The sequence below is a fragment of the Brassica napus genome, chromosome C1, assembly GCF_020379485.1.
Source record: "Brassica napus cultivar Da-Ae chromosome C1, Da-Ae, whole genome shotgun sequence".
NCBI lineage: Eukaryota > Viridiplantae > Streptophyta > Magnoliopsida > Brassicales > Brassicaceae > Brassica > Brassica napus.
In genome coordinates this window covers 46,042,886-46,059,727 of record NC_063444.1, presented here as the reverse complement: position 1 = coordinate 46,059,727, position 16,842 = coordinate 46,042,886, and the positions used below count along the sequence as shown (strand labels likewise).

At 38.9% G+C, this 16,842-nt stretch overlaps 1 protein-coding gene across 1 annotated transcript; it reads right to left on the bottom strand.

Moving 5' to 3' along the window:
* Positions 1 to 1,335: 1,335 nt before the first annotated feature.
* Positions 1,336 to 4,667, bottom strand: LOC106426472. The gene is made up of 3 exons (XM_013867192.2): positions 2,987 to 4,667; positions 2,192 to 2,786; positions 1,336 to 2,140 (listed from the first exon to the last, which is right to left on the bottom strand). Exons 1-3 carry the CDS (start codon positions 4,665 to 4,667, stop codon positions 1,336 to 1,338), a joined length of 3,081 nt encoding a protein of 1,026 aa, XP_013722646.2.
* Positions 4,668 to 16,842: the final 12,175 nt, after the last annotated feature.

Genomic DNA, 16,842 nt, shown 5'->3' with positions numbered 1-16,842 from the left:
AATCAAGTCCATTAGTGGTTTCCTATCAAGATAGGTTTAGTATAAATACGCGTGGTAACATTGTCTCAGAACAATTCTTGCTTCACGAGAGCACAATCTTCTATGTTCGAGGGGCCAATCTAGACATAAAATTTACTGTGTGCATCAAGTGTATAAAATAAATTAGTGGGTGCAATAAAGAGAGTTTTCTATCTTAACTAATATTTTCTACCATTTTACCTTACAAAATAAACAAAAATTGAAAAAATAGGAGGTGCACATGCACCCAGTGTGCTGGCTGTGGCTCTTTTCATTTCTTGTTCTTTGCATTTCAATAAAGCTCAATGCCCCTTCTTTTTTGTTGTTGTTTGATGAAAACAAATCCTAAAATCAAAGTCATCTTCTTAATTCTCCTGTGGATTAGAGTTTTTTTTTTTTTTTTTTGCTAAACTGTAAATATCATATAAATGAAAGAAGATTTGCAAAGCAAGATCTAAGTTTGACACATCTTGGCAAAAAAAAGGAAAAAACAAGATGGATCAACAACATCCAAACAATGGATAGCTTAAACACCTATCGAATCCAAAGAACCATAAGTGAACTAAAGAGCTTTTTCGACCTTCTAGATGAGATGATGTTCTTCATCTCCTTGTCAATTTCTCTGAAAACATTTGCAGCAGGTAGTTGGATATTGTTATGAACTAAGTTATTCCTCTGCTTCCATATGTGGAACACAACCGCTTGAGAAGCTAGCTTTCGAAGCAGGAGGCTTCTCTTAGAACAGGCAGCTCGGATCCAAGATAATAGCTCATTCCAGTCTGCAAGTCTGCCGTGCGGTCCACTACATCTGGTAAAGACGAAGGACTATACGTCGAAGCTGTACTGACAAGAAAGTAACCTCGAGAAACATTCCATGGGTGATAGCCGATGCTACCTGCTTCGTACCTTGAGAGAAGTAACCTCGAGAAACACTACATGGCTAACACAAAGAGATAGGGAGACAGCGGGTCTCCTTGTCTAATTCCTCTAGAACTCTGGAAGAAACCACCTGTGGAGCCGTTAACCGAAACCGAGAAGGACGCAGTAGTAAGGCATTGAGAGATGAGATTGATATAGCTTTGAGGGATTTCAAGGGCTTTAAGCGATGCCAACATGAAGTCCCATCCAACTGAATCGAAGGCCTTCCTGAGATCAACCTTCAGCATTCCTCTGGAGGTTAAGTTCTGATTGTTATAGCCATTTACCAGATCAGTTGCGAGGAGTACATTTTCAGCTAGTAAACGCCCCGGGAGGAAAGCAGATTGGGCCTTGGAGATCATGAGTGGGAGAATCTCATGTAATCTAGACGCCAGCAGCTTAGCGATCACCTTGTAGACCGTATTGAGACATGAGATAGGCCGAAGGATGCGACGCATTTGGAATTTTTGGGATCAGAACGAGGTTTGCTGCGTTCCACTGCTTGAGGATGGAGCCAGACCGGAAGAATTCCTTAATGGCCTCCGTTATCTCCGAACCAACCACAGACCAGGAGGCGGTGAAGAACTCAGAAGAGTAACCGTCGGGCCCCCCTGTTTTGTTTCTAGGTAAGGAGAAGAAAGCGTCCTTGATGTCCTGAGATGAGAATTCCTTCTCAAAATTAGAAGCTTGCTCCGCAGAACACTTAAAATCAAAAAGCAGATCGAGGTCACTTTGCTCAAACATGCTTGGAGAAGCTGTGCCCCACAAAAGATCAGAGAAATAATTCATGCATTGCTCCTGGATTTCTGGTAGAGAGTCGATGCGTGCTCCATTGTCACCTACTAGGAAGTGAATATGGTTGATCGCTTGCCTAGACGCCGCATATCTATGGACCAGACGCAAATTTCCATCCCCAAAAGCTAACCAGGTGATCCTTGATCTCTGAAAGAAGAACGAGGACTCAGCGGTGGATAGCTCTTCCCATTCCTTCATTGCTCTTATCTCCACCTCAGCATTATGGGTGGAAGGGTTCGCCAGCGTCAAGTTCTGAGCGGTCACCAAGCAATCAAGAGCCTGCGCTGTTCTTTTTCCAATGCCCGAGTAGTTCTGTTTACTGAACTCCTTGATGCATTTCTTTAATAGCTTCAGCTTACGCGATACCCTAAACATAGCTGACCCTGTGACATTAAAGGAAAACCAGCAGCTGCAAATCATGTCAAAGAAATTAGGACTTTGAATAATGAAATTATAAAACCTGAACGGCTTCTTAGCCTTTGCGGTGGAAGGGTCCAGTAAGATCGAGACAACTGCATGGTCCGAGAACTCTGGGTTACCAAAGTAAGCAACAGAGGAGGGGAGCTCGAAGTACCACTCATCGTTCACCAAAGCTCGGTCCAGCTTCTTAGCGATCGGGTTAAGCTTTTGCTTGTTCCACCATGTGAAAGAGTTGCCTTTGAAGTTAAGGTCATCCACACCAGCAGACTGCAAGCACTGATTGAAGTCCCGCATTTTCGTGTCCAAATTCAGAGACGCCGATTTAGAGTGCTCTGAAGGATCTCTTATCTGGTTGAAGTCACCTAAGATAATCCAGGGTTTCGATTTTATACCAAGAGCAGGACCTAGCTCCTCAATCTCATTCCACAGGGTCGTGCGCACATCAGGATCGTTAGAAGCATAGATGATGGAGATGATGATCTTGGATTGAACCGACGGCCAAGTAACCTCGACTGTAATCATTTGGAGAGACTTGGAGATAATAGTAACCAACACAGAAGGATGCCAAACCACCCAGATTTTCCCAAGGGGAGAGAACTCGTAGTTGCTCTCATAGGACCAACCAGGAAACAGCTCTGAAGTAAACTTTTTTATTTTTAGATTTTTGACATGAGTCTCTAGGAGAGCACCAAAAAGGGGAGAGTGCTTCCTACACCATTTTCTTAATCCGCTGCGGTGGCTTAGTTTATTTAAACTGCGCATGTTCCAGCAAAAAATGTCTGACGACATAAAAATTAGTTGATTTTGGGGCCCTTGCCCCTATTTCCTTTCTGACCTGAGAATCTTTTCCTGTTGCGGACCACTTCGAAGTCGGGCTCATGTTTGCTAAACTCACCCTCCTCCAGTTCAGAATCCGAAGAATCAACATCAGAGGAGTCAGCTTGCAGCTCAGGCTGAGAAGAGCGTGAGGTAGCAGAAACACTTCTTGGAAATTTTGAGAGAGTCCCACCAGTCGTGCCACTAGGTTCTCCTCTGACCGTATCTTTCTCAGTGCCCAATTTTGACTGTAGAGTAATCACCTCTAAGCTAGTCTTGGTGTGAATTATAGGAGGAACAGGGCCATTCGGAGCCTGCTCAGAAAGAGGTGGAATCGGCGCCTTTTGAGGGTCCATTTCCACCCATTTCTGCTTATTCCTTGATCTACTTCTCCTTGTCTTCCTTCCCCTAGTATCCTTATTTGGTGCTTGAGGACAGTTCGCTGAAGCATGATCGGTTGAGCTACAGACATAGCAGGGTTTGGGGGCAGTCAAACATTTTCTGGTTGAGTGACCTATCTCTTTGCAGAACCCGCAAACAGGAGGCATCCAGGGGCTCGACACTAACACTCTACTGATGACTCCGGAATCAAACTGGACATTGACAGCCTCAGGTAATGGTTTCCTAGGATCAATGATAGTAAAAACTTTTGCCACCTCCAAATTTGTTTTATTCGCAGTGGCAGGATGCAAGAACTTGGTGTGGCCAACCAGCCCCGCAATACGCTCAAGGCCATCTTCGTTGAAGAATTGAAGATGAACTTTCCGTAGTTCGAGCCAAATAGGAGCCGAAGTGAGTTCAGGCTTTGTGGGCACAATACCTGGTTCCCATTTGTCAACGAACATGGTCTGGCCTTCGATCTGCCACAGCTTCTGCTTAATCACTCTGTTTCTGGTCGCTACGTTCGGAATCCAGAACAGATAGGAGAATCCTTTCATTTTGGAGACAGGGATGTCTCTGTATTGTTTGCTCCAGATACCATTAACAATGTTGTGCAAGGTTCCTTGAGAAGAAGGGTCAGAGTAAAATTGACCAAGCACAAAGGGTTCCCATGACTTGCGATTCTTCTCTATCACCGAGTTGGGAATCTTGATACATGCTTCTCCTGATGGAAGGGTGAAAGCTTCACCTTTTTTAGATAATTGCTTAACTCCTTTACCTCGATTGCACCAAGTTTCCTTAGTATCAATCGGTGCTTTTGCCTCCTTCTCGATGCTTACACGAATAGGAGGTTCCTTTGGATCAGCTAACTGCGAGCCCAAAGACACGTCCTTGGCATCAACACTTGCTAGATTCCCTTTAGGTTCAGCAGCGACAGTGATTTCGTTTGCCACTGATCCTACTGGTCGAGAGTCCGAGGAGCTTCCAGACATTGCTTCAGAGCTCAACTCAACTTGGGTATTTAAGGTTACAGTCTTTCCTGGAGATGGATCTGTCGACTCTTCGACGATCACTTTCTTCGCAGAAGACGGCTCAACGGGAGGACTCAGATCTGCTTTGTCACGAGTTTGTTGAGCAGCCACTGCAGCTGGGGAGCCAAGGTGGGCATCAGAAACAAACTCGTCAAGCGGAGGTAAGAGGCTTCCTTCATCGCGACTGGGTGGTGAAGAGGAGGACAGCGGAGGTGAATTCTCAATCGGGGGTGAGCCCAATGATTTTGCCTTTGCCGGTGGGGATTTTTTAGGCTTCTTCTTCTTCATCTCCTTCGGTGGAGATGACGCAGATGTTTGATCAAGAATCCGACGCCGGATCTGACGCCGTTGAGCAGCGGAGAAATACGTCACGGTGGCTAGGTTGTCGCCCAAAAATCGCTTTTTGGAGAGAGAATATAGCCGTTTTTGCAGTTCACCTTGCCTGTGGATTGAGACTGGGAAAACGTGGGTTACATTGCCTATACTCTCGTTTATCTTCTTCCCTAACCAACATCAACCCTTTTTGTTTCATCATCTTTGTCCTCTTTTGGTAGATGGAAGCAAGTATCGCAAGTGGTGACGTTCAAACTCTTGAAGTCTTCAGATACACATCAAATGAGAGGATCCATTTTGACAATAATCATTCCAAGGTAAACTTGCTTCTTCGTAAAAAGTTCATAACCTTTGAAGTTACTTTCTTTTACAGTAAGCAAGTATTGTTAGCCTTCTATTTTCCTTATTCAAACTTTAGTGTGTATGTATGCGAGTATGTGATGTTAGTCATTTTTTGCTGTTGTTTTCATCTGCTATTTTTCTTAAAAGGTAAGTTTTTCAGATATGACTGTATATATTTATAAAATAATTGTCACGTTATCGTAATAAAAATGTAATTAGATAAGTCATTTAGTCTCGGTTAACATAGAGATTTTGGTGTCATATTCATGCATTTGGAACTGTCATATGGTAAATGAGCTAGGAGTTCTATCAGAAATAAAAAAGATCCTGTTAATATTTGATACTTTGAAAGTTGAAGCACAGGTTTTATTGACAAAAAGGAAGATGATATTAACATGGTTTCTAGTTTTAGTTAGTTTTAAATAAATGTAAAGGCGTTAAAACCATGTTCATCGTGTTGGACGGCAAAACTGAATATTGTGACTTGTAAGTTGTAATCTTTTCTTTTTTTTTCTGATTCTATACATTTGGTGTTTTCTACAGCTTTGCATAGTCAGAATTGGTTAATTTGGGTTGCCCTAAATCTCTCCAAATTAACTTGAAATGAGCTTCTGTTCGGTATTTGGTTAGTTGGGTTTTTGAAAATCTACCGAACTTAACCAAAGTTTTTGATATCTGTTAAATTTTGTTTAAATTTCGGATAAGTTTGGTGAGTTCAGTTATTTGGATTAGTTCGGTTTGAGTTTTAGTGTTGTTTGGTTATAATTGTTTTAGGAAAAAAAAATAGAAAACCAAAGTAACTGATTGCCTATAACTGAACCAAAAATTAGTTTTTTCAAAACTTACCGAACCGAACTCCTAACCTAAATTGGAGCATAAACTTTGGTTCTGTTTGGAAAAAAGCCCAAGGTCTAATCAAAATGTTGCTTATTTTCATAGCTTGCATAGCTTCTACTGATCACATATATTGTATTGTATTTTTTTTGTAGGGTGACATGACGAAAAATCAACCGGGTCAAGGAGTCTGTTGATCGTTTGAACATTTCATGAAACTACTAAGGCAAATATTTTAGATTCGGAAATCAAAGAAGCAACACAGGGCTGATGCGTTCTAAACCAAAAGTTTCTAAAGTAATATGGAAAAGATCAAAAGCTGCTAACATCACTGCTGCTGCGATGCCTTCGTCCTTTCATCTGCACTGTTCCTTTGAATCTTGCCTTAGTAGCTCTCGTGAATTTTTCCATATGATTAACTACTTGACCCGGTTGATGGCAGTCGTGGAGTCCTTATATTACATTTCAAAGGAAGACAAGGATACTATTATATTATGGTATTGGCTCTCCCATTCACTCTCCTTTGTGATTTTCTACTATTAATATCATTAATGGTAGATCCATTTTTTGGCCATGGTTTATGGATATGCTTCGGACGAGATTTATGGGATATATGGAACACTTCATGGCAAGCGTGAGTATCCACTACACATCCTTGGGGAGTTCCTGCAAAAGGGTTTGCACTTGAACTTTTTTGGTTTTTGTATTTACCTTGCTTGACTGAAGTTCCTTCTTACATGTGTTTGAGCCCTTGCACCTCTTAACATAATGTCTTTTTTCTTTGTTAACTAGCCTAACAAGGCATGATCTTCTGCGGTTTCAGTTATGTGCATGGAAATGTTAAGCCAGAAAATTTCTTACTCGTCTTACAAAGTTAGCGATTCATTTCCATTCAAGTGGATAAACAAGAAGTGGAGAGAAGGCTTTCATGTAACCTCAATGGCAACAGCTGGAAGCAGATGGGGGTGTTGTTATGTCCCGCAACTCTGGCTACAGTGAGCAGGTTAGACTTTGATCTTCATGAAATGACTTTGGATTTTTCGAGTTAATCTGTGATTTATAAAAACTCTCCAATATATCTCTTTTGCAGGTGGTTGAACTGGATTTTCTGTATCCGAGTGAAGGCGTCCACAGGCGTTGGGATGGCGGATTCAGAATTACATCAACAGCAGCAACAACTGATCAAGCTGCTCTGATTCTAAGCATCCCACGGCGTAGACTGGTGGATAAGACACAAGAGATATTGCGTACCTCTCAGTTCCCAAGCACACATGTCAAGGTGAGTGGAGTAAAGATCTACTTAAAACTCTGAGATTTGTTTTTGTTTCTCCTAAGATATCTTATGCATTATTTATTTTTTGATCTTTACCTTTTGTTGCTAAGGAAAAATGGGGGAAAAATATCTACCTTGCATCGCTAAAATTGTGGAAGAACGAGAGAGAGAAAGATGTTTCTAAATTTCTATTTGTACTCTTGTTGTGTCTTATTTCCAGTTGAATTGTGAAGGAAAGTGGTGATTAATCACCAATTTATCTGCACATTCCCTCTTAAATTGATATTTAATTACATATCAAAAGAAAGATATTTTTTCATATCATTAGACCATGATTAACCCGGAATTCTTAAAATGGGGTTCTTAGCGGAAGTTAAGAAATTGTTTCTCTTGGCTAATCAAAAAATTATTCCTTTTGGCTAATCAGTACACTAATCAGATTCAAACAATAAACCAAATATTTCATTGATATGGTATAAATGTATACACTCTCATGTAATATAGATCATGTAATATAGATCATGTACATTTTCATGTTCACTAATTTCACTTTCATTACTCTAACATCTTTTATGTATAAGCTTTCTATGTGCCACAATACATTCGAGATGGTTCTATTGGCATATGTCACTACAAGAAAACAAGGGGATTCTGATGGCCGAAATCGTCAGAATTCGTCGGAATAGACCGATTCCGACGAATTTCTGACGAACCTGTCCGTCGGTATCGTTTTGTCGGAAAAAAAATTCGTCGGAATTTCGTCAGAACTTCCGACAACTTTCTGACGAATACCGAGAAACGTCATTCTGACGAACTTCCGACGATATTACGATGCGGACACACGAGACCAGAGTTCATCGGAAAAACTATGTACCGACGGAGAACGTTCCTCGGACAATTCCGACGTAGTGGATTCCTCGGTATATTCTGACGGACGTTGGTTCGTCGGAATATACTGACGGACACTGGTCGTCGGAATATACCGACGGATATTTGTTCGTCGGTATATTCCGACGGATATTGGTTCGTCGGTAAATTCCGACGGATGTTGGTTCGTCGGTATATTCCGAGGAACCGTTGTCCGTCGGTATATTCCGACGCCCAGAGTTCGTCGGAATATACCAATTTTAAAAACGAATTAATTTTGCATTTTTATATATATTTTTATATTAAAAATTAATTAATAAATTAAAAAAATCAGAAATTTAAAACTAATAATATTATATAATTTAAATTCATACAAACCGAAATAGAAAAAAAATACATTCAGAAAGTTCTAAAAAACCGAAAAAAACTAAGATGAACTCGAAGACATCAAACGATCTAGCTTCTGCATTATCTCGGTGTTGAACTTCTTCTGGGATGCCAACTCAGCAAGGATAGTGGCATTTTCCGAACGGATAGTGGCATTCTCAGAAAGGATAGTGGTGTTATGCTCCTCCAATGCCCCAATCCGTTCATCTTTGTCATGTAGCTCCTCGAGAATCATGGGATCGGCATACGGAGCTTGCGAAGAAGATGCCGGATACGAAGAAGCACGGCGGGCCAACCCAACTAAACGGCCTCCTTTCCTTTTAGGAACCGCCTACAAAAATATTTAAAGTTAGTAAATAGGGACAAGTTAGTAATCGACATTATAAAAAATATATATTAATAAAAAAATTACCTTTTCAACCATCTCATTTATTTGCAATAGAGACAAGTTGGTTGAAGCTCCCGTAGAATCGCCGTCATCAGAGAGAGGCTGAGATTGAGATACTATTTCAGCTTCCACCAAATCAACGACACCTTTGATCACGGGGTCCTGAATTTGACCCGTCGTCTTGTTAGTGTGAGCCACCTTAATGAGTTGGAGACGATCAACGGGATTACCGTCATTTGCTTCGATCTAAAAAAACCGCCATTATTAGCCAAGGAATATATAAAATATTTATTTAAAAAATATAAAGATAAATAATAATAAAAAACTTACAAGTTCATCCTCCTTAGTAGACATAGAGCAAGCGCCGAGGTTGTGCACATACATACCTTTCCCGCCACGATCGCTCTTCCGGTTCTTGGAGTTCCTAGAAGACGTCTCTGCAGTTTCTTCCTTCTCCCAATGAGCTATCAACTGCTCCCACACCGTCCCGTTGATGAACCGTGGCCTCTTGTTCTTCTGCCAAACTGTCTTCCACGCGTTTATCTGCTTCGTATAAGAGTCCATGGCCTTTTCGTTGAATTTCTTACGGACTGTTTCCGTAAGATCGGAGTGCCAGTTGAACTCTTGCTACAAAACAAACATAATTTAATAAGTAAATATATTTAAAAAAATGTAAAAACTTTAAAAAAATGAAGAGTTACTATACCGCAAACTGACGAAACCACAACTCTCGTTCGTCGGAAGGGATCACACTCCACTTTGGATATCCAAAACGGAGCATGGAGTACATCATCTGGTTGATGCTCCGGCTAATGCCATTTTTCGACTTGGTGAACCTTTAAAAAAAATACAAGTTAGCAAGTTAATTAAAGGAAAAAAACATAATGGTACAAATAAAAAAATACTAACCAAGTGCTATGTCCTCGTCGTGGGTTGGGTTGGAGAACCGGGAGATGCTCTCGACCTGGTTGTTGAACCAATAGATGAACTGGCATGACCCCCGGATCCTGTTGAGCAGCAGCGCGAGGGGCAGCGGGAGTTGGAGCGGGAATATATGTGGGAACCGAGTCATGAGACGATCCCGATGCACGGGAACTGCTCACCGAACTACGTCGAAGACGGGCTGCGGGGCGGGGTTCATCCTAGGCCCTAAAAAAAAAATTAATACATCAAAAATATTTTCAAATCATTTCTATTTTTAATGTTTTCATTTATATATTTACAAAAGGTTTTATAAACGTTTTAAAAAAAACTATTAAACCTTTTATTATACATAGTTTATTACTAGAAACTTATAAAAAATAATAAAAAATTTAAAATTTTTTATTATACATGATTTATATATATATATATATATATACACAATTATAAAAAATTTATAAATGAAGAAAAATGTTGTTAAATATTTATAACTTTTTTTAAAAAACGTTTTATTATACATAGTTTATTAGTGGAAACTTATAAAAAATTATAAAAAATTTTAAAATTTTTATTATACATGATTTATATATATATATATATATATATATATATGTATACAAAATTATAAAAAAATTATAAATATAGAAAAATGTTGTTAAATATTTTTAAAAAATTTTAAAAACGTTTTATTATATATATTTCATTACTAGAAACTTGAAAAACATTTTTAAAAATCAAAAAACGTTTTAAAAAATCAAAAAACGTTTTTAAAAATCAAAAAAACGTTTTTAAAAATCAAAAAACGTTCCAAAAAAAAACTAAAACAACAATCCAAACAACAATCCTAACTTATATATCCTAAACTATCCATTCAATCCTAAAATTTTCAATCAAACAACCTAAAATCTGAGATCTAACTTCCAAAACCCTAAACAATTGAGATTAAAGAAGGTTTGGGATGATTCTTACATGATTTGGGGTTTGGGGAAGAGATATGAGGGTGAGAAGAGGATTCGCCGGTGAAGGGAGGTGGATAATGGCCGGAATCGCCGGTGTAGAGAGAGGAATCGCCGTGAGAGAGAGGATTTTTGAGAGAGAGAGGCGGAAATAACGAAGAAGGAAGAAGAAGAGTTATTATATCTAAAGTTTCCGACGGACACGGGTTCGTCAGTATTTCGTCGGTATAATTAAAATATACCAAATGGCGATTCGCGAAAATTTTCACGCGGTTTGGTTCTCCCGGGCAAATTGGATTTCCGACGGAATGTGTCTGTCAGTATATTCCGACGGAATTCCGACGACTTAGTGTTTAGGGTGTTGATTACAAGTTTCTTAATGCAAAATCCATATCTTTGATAAGATATATAGTATTTGCATAAAGATTTAACAATAAAAATGTTTTTATAACACGATTTTACACAACAACATTTTTTGTAATGTAAGATTATATGAATATGATTGTATAAGTATATGAGTGTTAAGATGAGATGTTATGAAAACAATGATATGCATACATAAATATTTTAATGAGTTGTTATATTTGAACGGTTGCGATCTAATACTATACTAAACACTTATTATGTGTTATTTTCATAGTTTTGGCATCTAAATTTATAGATTTTTATGATTGAAATTTTTTAGAAACACATGTCGTCGGTAATTCGTCGGAATATACCGACGACATTCCGACGAACTAGACAAGTTCGTCGGAATGTCGTCGGTATATTCCGACGAATTACCGACGACCTTCCAAATTTCAATGAAACCCAATGTCGTCGCTATGTCGTCGGTATATTGCGAGGGATTTCCGACGGACCAATAAAAAAAAAAACTAATCAGAATCTTCTGAATCTTCATCAAACTCCCCAACCTCGGCTTCTGGCTCCGAATGTACAACAGCATCATGTCCAAACACAATCAAATTCTCAACGAGTTGAACATTTTCCAAATCTTCAACTGCCTGGGCGTTGCTGGTAGACTCTGGTTGCAATGGTTCATCATCATCAGAAGTTCCATCCACTCGTCCTCTTGGGTTGATTTGCGTTACAGTAACCCATGGATCGTCTCTGTACGTCACCCGAGGGTAACTGATGTAGCACACCTATACATATCAATTATACAAGTATTAGTAAAATATATAACATTAATTAATTATATTGGTAAAAAATTATGAATAGATTGACATACCTGATCAGCTTGCGAACCAAGAATGAAGGGATCATAATATTGAAGTTTCCGCCGCGAATGAACTGATGTAACACCAAACGCATCAATCTTCACTCCTCTATCTGGGGTGGTGACATACCAATCACAATAGAATACTACACAACACAATCCAACCATTCCAGGAAATTGGATTTCCAATATTTCTTTTATGTTGCCGTAGTAGACATCGTCACCGGAAGAAGATGAAACACCAGCATCATATGTTGTCTTAGAATGACCTTTCCTTGTGAATGCATATCCTCGCGTACAAAATTTAGGATATGATTTGACCACATAGTTTGGTTCCTGCACAAATTCGTATCAAATCATCGAACACAAGACCTCTGGCCAAACCATCATTCACTTATAAATTAAAAACATATATGATTGAAAAGTTAATTAGTTTATATTAAATTTAAACTAATCATTTGCATAGGGTAATATGATATATGACTCACATAACTACGAAGCCACGCAGCAAATCCGTTATCTCTAAGTTGTCGAAGCTCATCTTCTGTTGCATGCCTGTGAGTCATACGCAACTCCGCCATCAATACACTATATACAAAAAAATTATCAATATGAGATAAATTTATTGAATATTAATCTAACAATAAATGAATAAATATTTTTACCTCTCATATTGTAGAACATCTTCACAGTTGGTGAGCAAATATGTTTGCAAATGAGCGTGCTCAGTGTCCGTAAGTCTCCGCTTCGTGAATTTTCCACTAAGTCGTCCTATTTCCTTGAACATGCTTGGGACAGTAACATGATATGTTGCTCTCTCCCCTCTATCATCATGCCGAGCAGGTCTTCGGTGTTTTGTATGCACTTCTGGTGGAAAATAATTTTCAGCAAAGATTGCAGTTTCTTCATTGATCACCTGTGCCACTATAGATCCTTCCACCCTGCTTTGATTTTTGACCATCTTCTTCAGATGATGCATATAACGCTCAAAAATATACATCCATCTGTACTGCACAGGACCACCAAGTTCCAATTCTCTTGCGAGATGAATAGCAAGATGTTCCATTACATCAAAGAATGATGGAGGAAATATCTTCTCAAGGTTGCACATGCTGACTGGTGCGTTTGTCTTCAAATTATTAATACCCTCTTCAGTCACTACTCTGCTGCATAAGTCGCGGAAGAAAACACTAATCCCTACATAGATAAAAGACATAATTTTCGTAAGTATTAAGTTTTTATAAGCATAATTGTTAAATATAAAAATAAATTAAATTGTAAAAATATAAGATACCTGCAATTGCTTCATGAACATTACGTGGCAATAATGCTGAAAAAGCAAACGGAAGGAGGCGCTGCATAATTACATGACAATCATGACTCTTCAAGCCAGTAAACTTTCCTTCGCTTCTATCAACGCAGTTCCCCAAATTTGATGCATATCCGTCAGGAAATTTCACTTTATCTGTAATCCAATCAAAGAACTCTTCTTTTCTAGCACCATCCAGCCGATAAATGGGAAAAGGGGCCGTACCGTTCTCATCAACGTGAAGTTCAGAACGATCACAGATATCGATTAAATCCAACCTTGACTTCAAATTATTCTTCGTTTTACCTTGGATGTTAAGGACTGTGTTCATCAGATTATCGAAGAAGTTCTTCTCAATATGCATGACATCTAAATTATGCCGCAATAGATGACTCTCCCAATATGGCAGATCCCAGAAAATACTCTTTTTGTGCCAGTTATGTAGCTCTTCAACCGCACTGACTCGAATGTTTTCATGTCCACCTACATCTGGCGTCCTTTCTGCATCAAAATACCTAAACTGCTTCAACAAATCTTTCCCACTAACTTCCTCAGGTGGACCATCAAACACCTGCTTGTTCTTCGTAAACGAAGTCTTACTCCTGCGGTATGGATGATCAGGTGGTAGAAATCGTCTGTGACAGTCAAACCAACACGTTTTCCTTCCGTTCTTTAGTTGGAAAGCATCTGTGTCATCTTGACAATATGGACATGATAGCCTCCCATGTGTTGTCCATCCAGATAACATACCATATGCTGGAAAGTCACTTATTGTCCACATAAGTACTGCCCGCATCTGAAAGTTTTCTTTGCACGAAACATCGTATGTCTCAAAACCATGCGCCCATAGTTGTTGCAACTCATATATCAGTGGTTGAAGAAACACATCTAGTGATCTTTTAGGATGATCTGGCCCGGGGACGAGAATTGAGAGAAACAAAAACTCTCGTCGCATGCACAAGCTCGGCCGTAAGTTGTACGGTGTCACAATAACTGGCCATAGAGAATACTGTCTTCCATGCTTTCCAAATGGGCTGAAACCATCAGTAGATAATCCAAGATAAACATTTCTTCTCTCTTCCGCAAATTCTGGATATGTTGACTGGAAATGTTTCCAAGCCTTCGCATCTGAAGGATGTCTAATCTCACCATTTGTGGAATGCTCTGCATGCCATCTCATTGCTTTTGCTGTGCGCTCACACTGATACAACCTCTTCAATCTTTCCGTCAAAGGCAAATACCACATTCTTTTGAATGGGATCGGAACTCTTCCCCTCGTCTCCTGATAACGAGGTTTCCCACAAAATTTGCATACATTCCGTGTCTCATCCGCTCTCCAGTAGATCATGCAGTTGTCAATACATACATCTATCACTTCATACGGTAGTTGAAGACCGGCAACAAGTTTCTGAACCTCGTAGTATGAACCCGGTGCAAGGTTATCCTCAGGTAGAATACCTTTGACAAAATCAGTAATCGCATCCATACATTCTTCAGCCAAATTATAGTCTGTCTTAATACCCATTAATCTAGTTGCAGATGATAAGACTGAATGACCATCTCTACAATTTTGATACAAAGGTTGTTTTCCTGCATCCAACATGTCAAAAAATCTCCTAGATTCGGGATTTGGTTCTTCCCCTCTATAATGATCATGTACCATCTGCTCAGTACCTACACCATAATCTATATCCGTTCTAGATTCTTCTAACCTAATATCAGGCTGAAGTTCACTAACAGGCTGAGGTTCGCTAGTACTACCATATTCATAACCAGTTTCCCCATGAAGGTACCAAACTTTATAATTACGTGAAAACCCTTTCATATACAAATGAGTCCAAACATCAAATTCTTTTATAACCTTATTATTATTGCAAGTAGAGCAGGGACATCTTAACATACCACTTTTTGCATCCGGTTGCTGTTGAACAAGCCTCATGAATTCTCCAATCCCTTGAACGTATTCTTCCGTAAGCAAATTGGTGTTCGGATCCAAATGAGGTTTATCCATCCACGAACGATAATAAACTTCTGAAGACATGATTTTCACGGAATTGTTATGACTAAAGAGAATGAAGAGAGAATGAAGTGTGAATGAGTTGAATGAGGAGGGGTTGTATTTATAGGAAATTGCTTACGGCCCTCCGACGATTTTCCGACGAAATTCCGACGGATGTAAAGCAGTCCGTCGGAATTCCGTCGGTATTGTCCAATCTCAAACGGCTATACAACGGTCATATATATTTGTCGGCAACAGTCACATGGTTCGTCGGAAATTCGTCGGAAAATTCCGACGAAATTCCGACGACTGTACTGTTAATCGGAATGTCGTCGGAAATTCGTCGGAATATACCGACGAACTTCCGACGACTACAACGGTTACATTTTTTATCGGAATCTCGTCGAAAAGTCGTCGGAAAATTCCGACGAGTCGGAAATTCGTCGGAAGTTCGTCGGTATATTCCGACGAATTTCCGACGACTACAACGGTTACATTTTTTATCGGAATGTCGTCGAAAAGTCATCGAAAAATTCCGACGACCCATGTTTCGTCGGAATTCCGTCGGAAATGGCCGACGGAATTCCGACGACTTCAAATTTTTGGATTTCGTTGGAAATTGGTCGGTAATCCGTCACAAACGTCCGACGACATTGATGTCCGTCGGAACCTACGTCGGAATTCGGCGTGTTTTCTTGTAGTGTGTTGTGGTATCTAGTCCTCCTTGCTAACCTGTGAAAGTGTCTCTGTCGAGAGAAATATGTTTCTAAATCTCTAAATCTCTATTTGTACTCTTGTTGTGTCTTATTTTCAGTTGAATTGTGAAGAAAAGTGGTGATTAATCACCAATTTATCTGCACATTCCCTCTTAAATTGATATTTAGTTGCATATCAAAAGAAAGATATTTTTCATATCATTATAACAATTATTTAGTTGGAGCACATCATCCTATGCAGCTGGGGCAGAATCTTTAGAGCTATAAAAATGTTAAATATTGTTAAAACGTTAAATATTGTTAAAACAATATTGCAAAATGTCTACATACATGTCATTTAGTATGTACGCTTATTTATGTTATAAAATTAATTGATTTGTTTTGTAAAGTGCAAGCAGATGAATCAAAAACATGTTAGTCAATTCAAAATCAAAGTTGTCAATCTCATTTGTAGTTCTTTGCAACAATAAAGAAACAAGATCATTTTTTCCACAAAAGCATTTATGCATCTACATAGCTATTGCTAGATCGAATATGAGAGCATTCAAAATAATTATAAAAAAAAAAAAGTTAACATGTGTACGATGATGTTTGCTTGTCTCTCTAACTTCTTCTTTGAAGTGATGTAAGTTTCACTAATTTGAAATAACTTTAACAGATTGTTTAACTTATGAAAATAAAAATTATATCCAATCATCTATTAATAATTTACAGATTTTGTTTAATAAGAAAATGACTTTTCACATTTCCAAAATAGAATCACAAGTCTCAAAATAGAAACACATGTTTTCATCAAATTTTCAAGAGACAAGTTTCAATGCCTTCCCACGCCATTTCCATGGGAATCATATTAAGAAACAATTATGAAACATGAAATGGACTTTCAACCGAGTTTGTATGCAACCTACATTTATGGTAT

Bases quoted from the DNA above. Each gene is read 5' to 3' on its own strand.
- LOC106426472 (XM_013867192.2), bottom strand. From the start codon at position 4,667: ATGAAGAAGAAGAAGCCTAAAAAATCCCCACCGGCAAAGGCAAAATCA. The intron at 2,787-2,986 runs GTCAGAAAGGAA...AGTTTACTTCAG, and splicing joins CAACAGGAAAAGATTCTCAG to AGCTGTTTCCTGGTTGGTCC. The intron at 2,141-2,191 runs GTTTTATAATTT...CATGATTTGCAG, and splicing joins AAGGCTAAGAAGCCGTTCAG to CTGCTGGTTTTCCTTTAATG.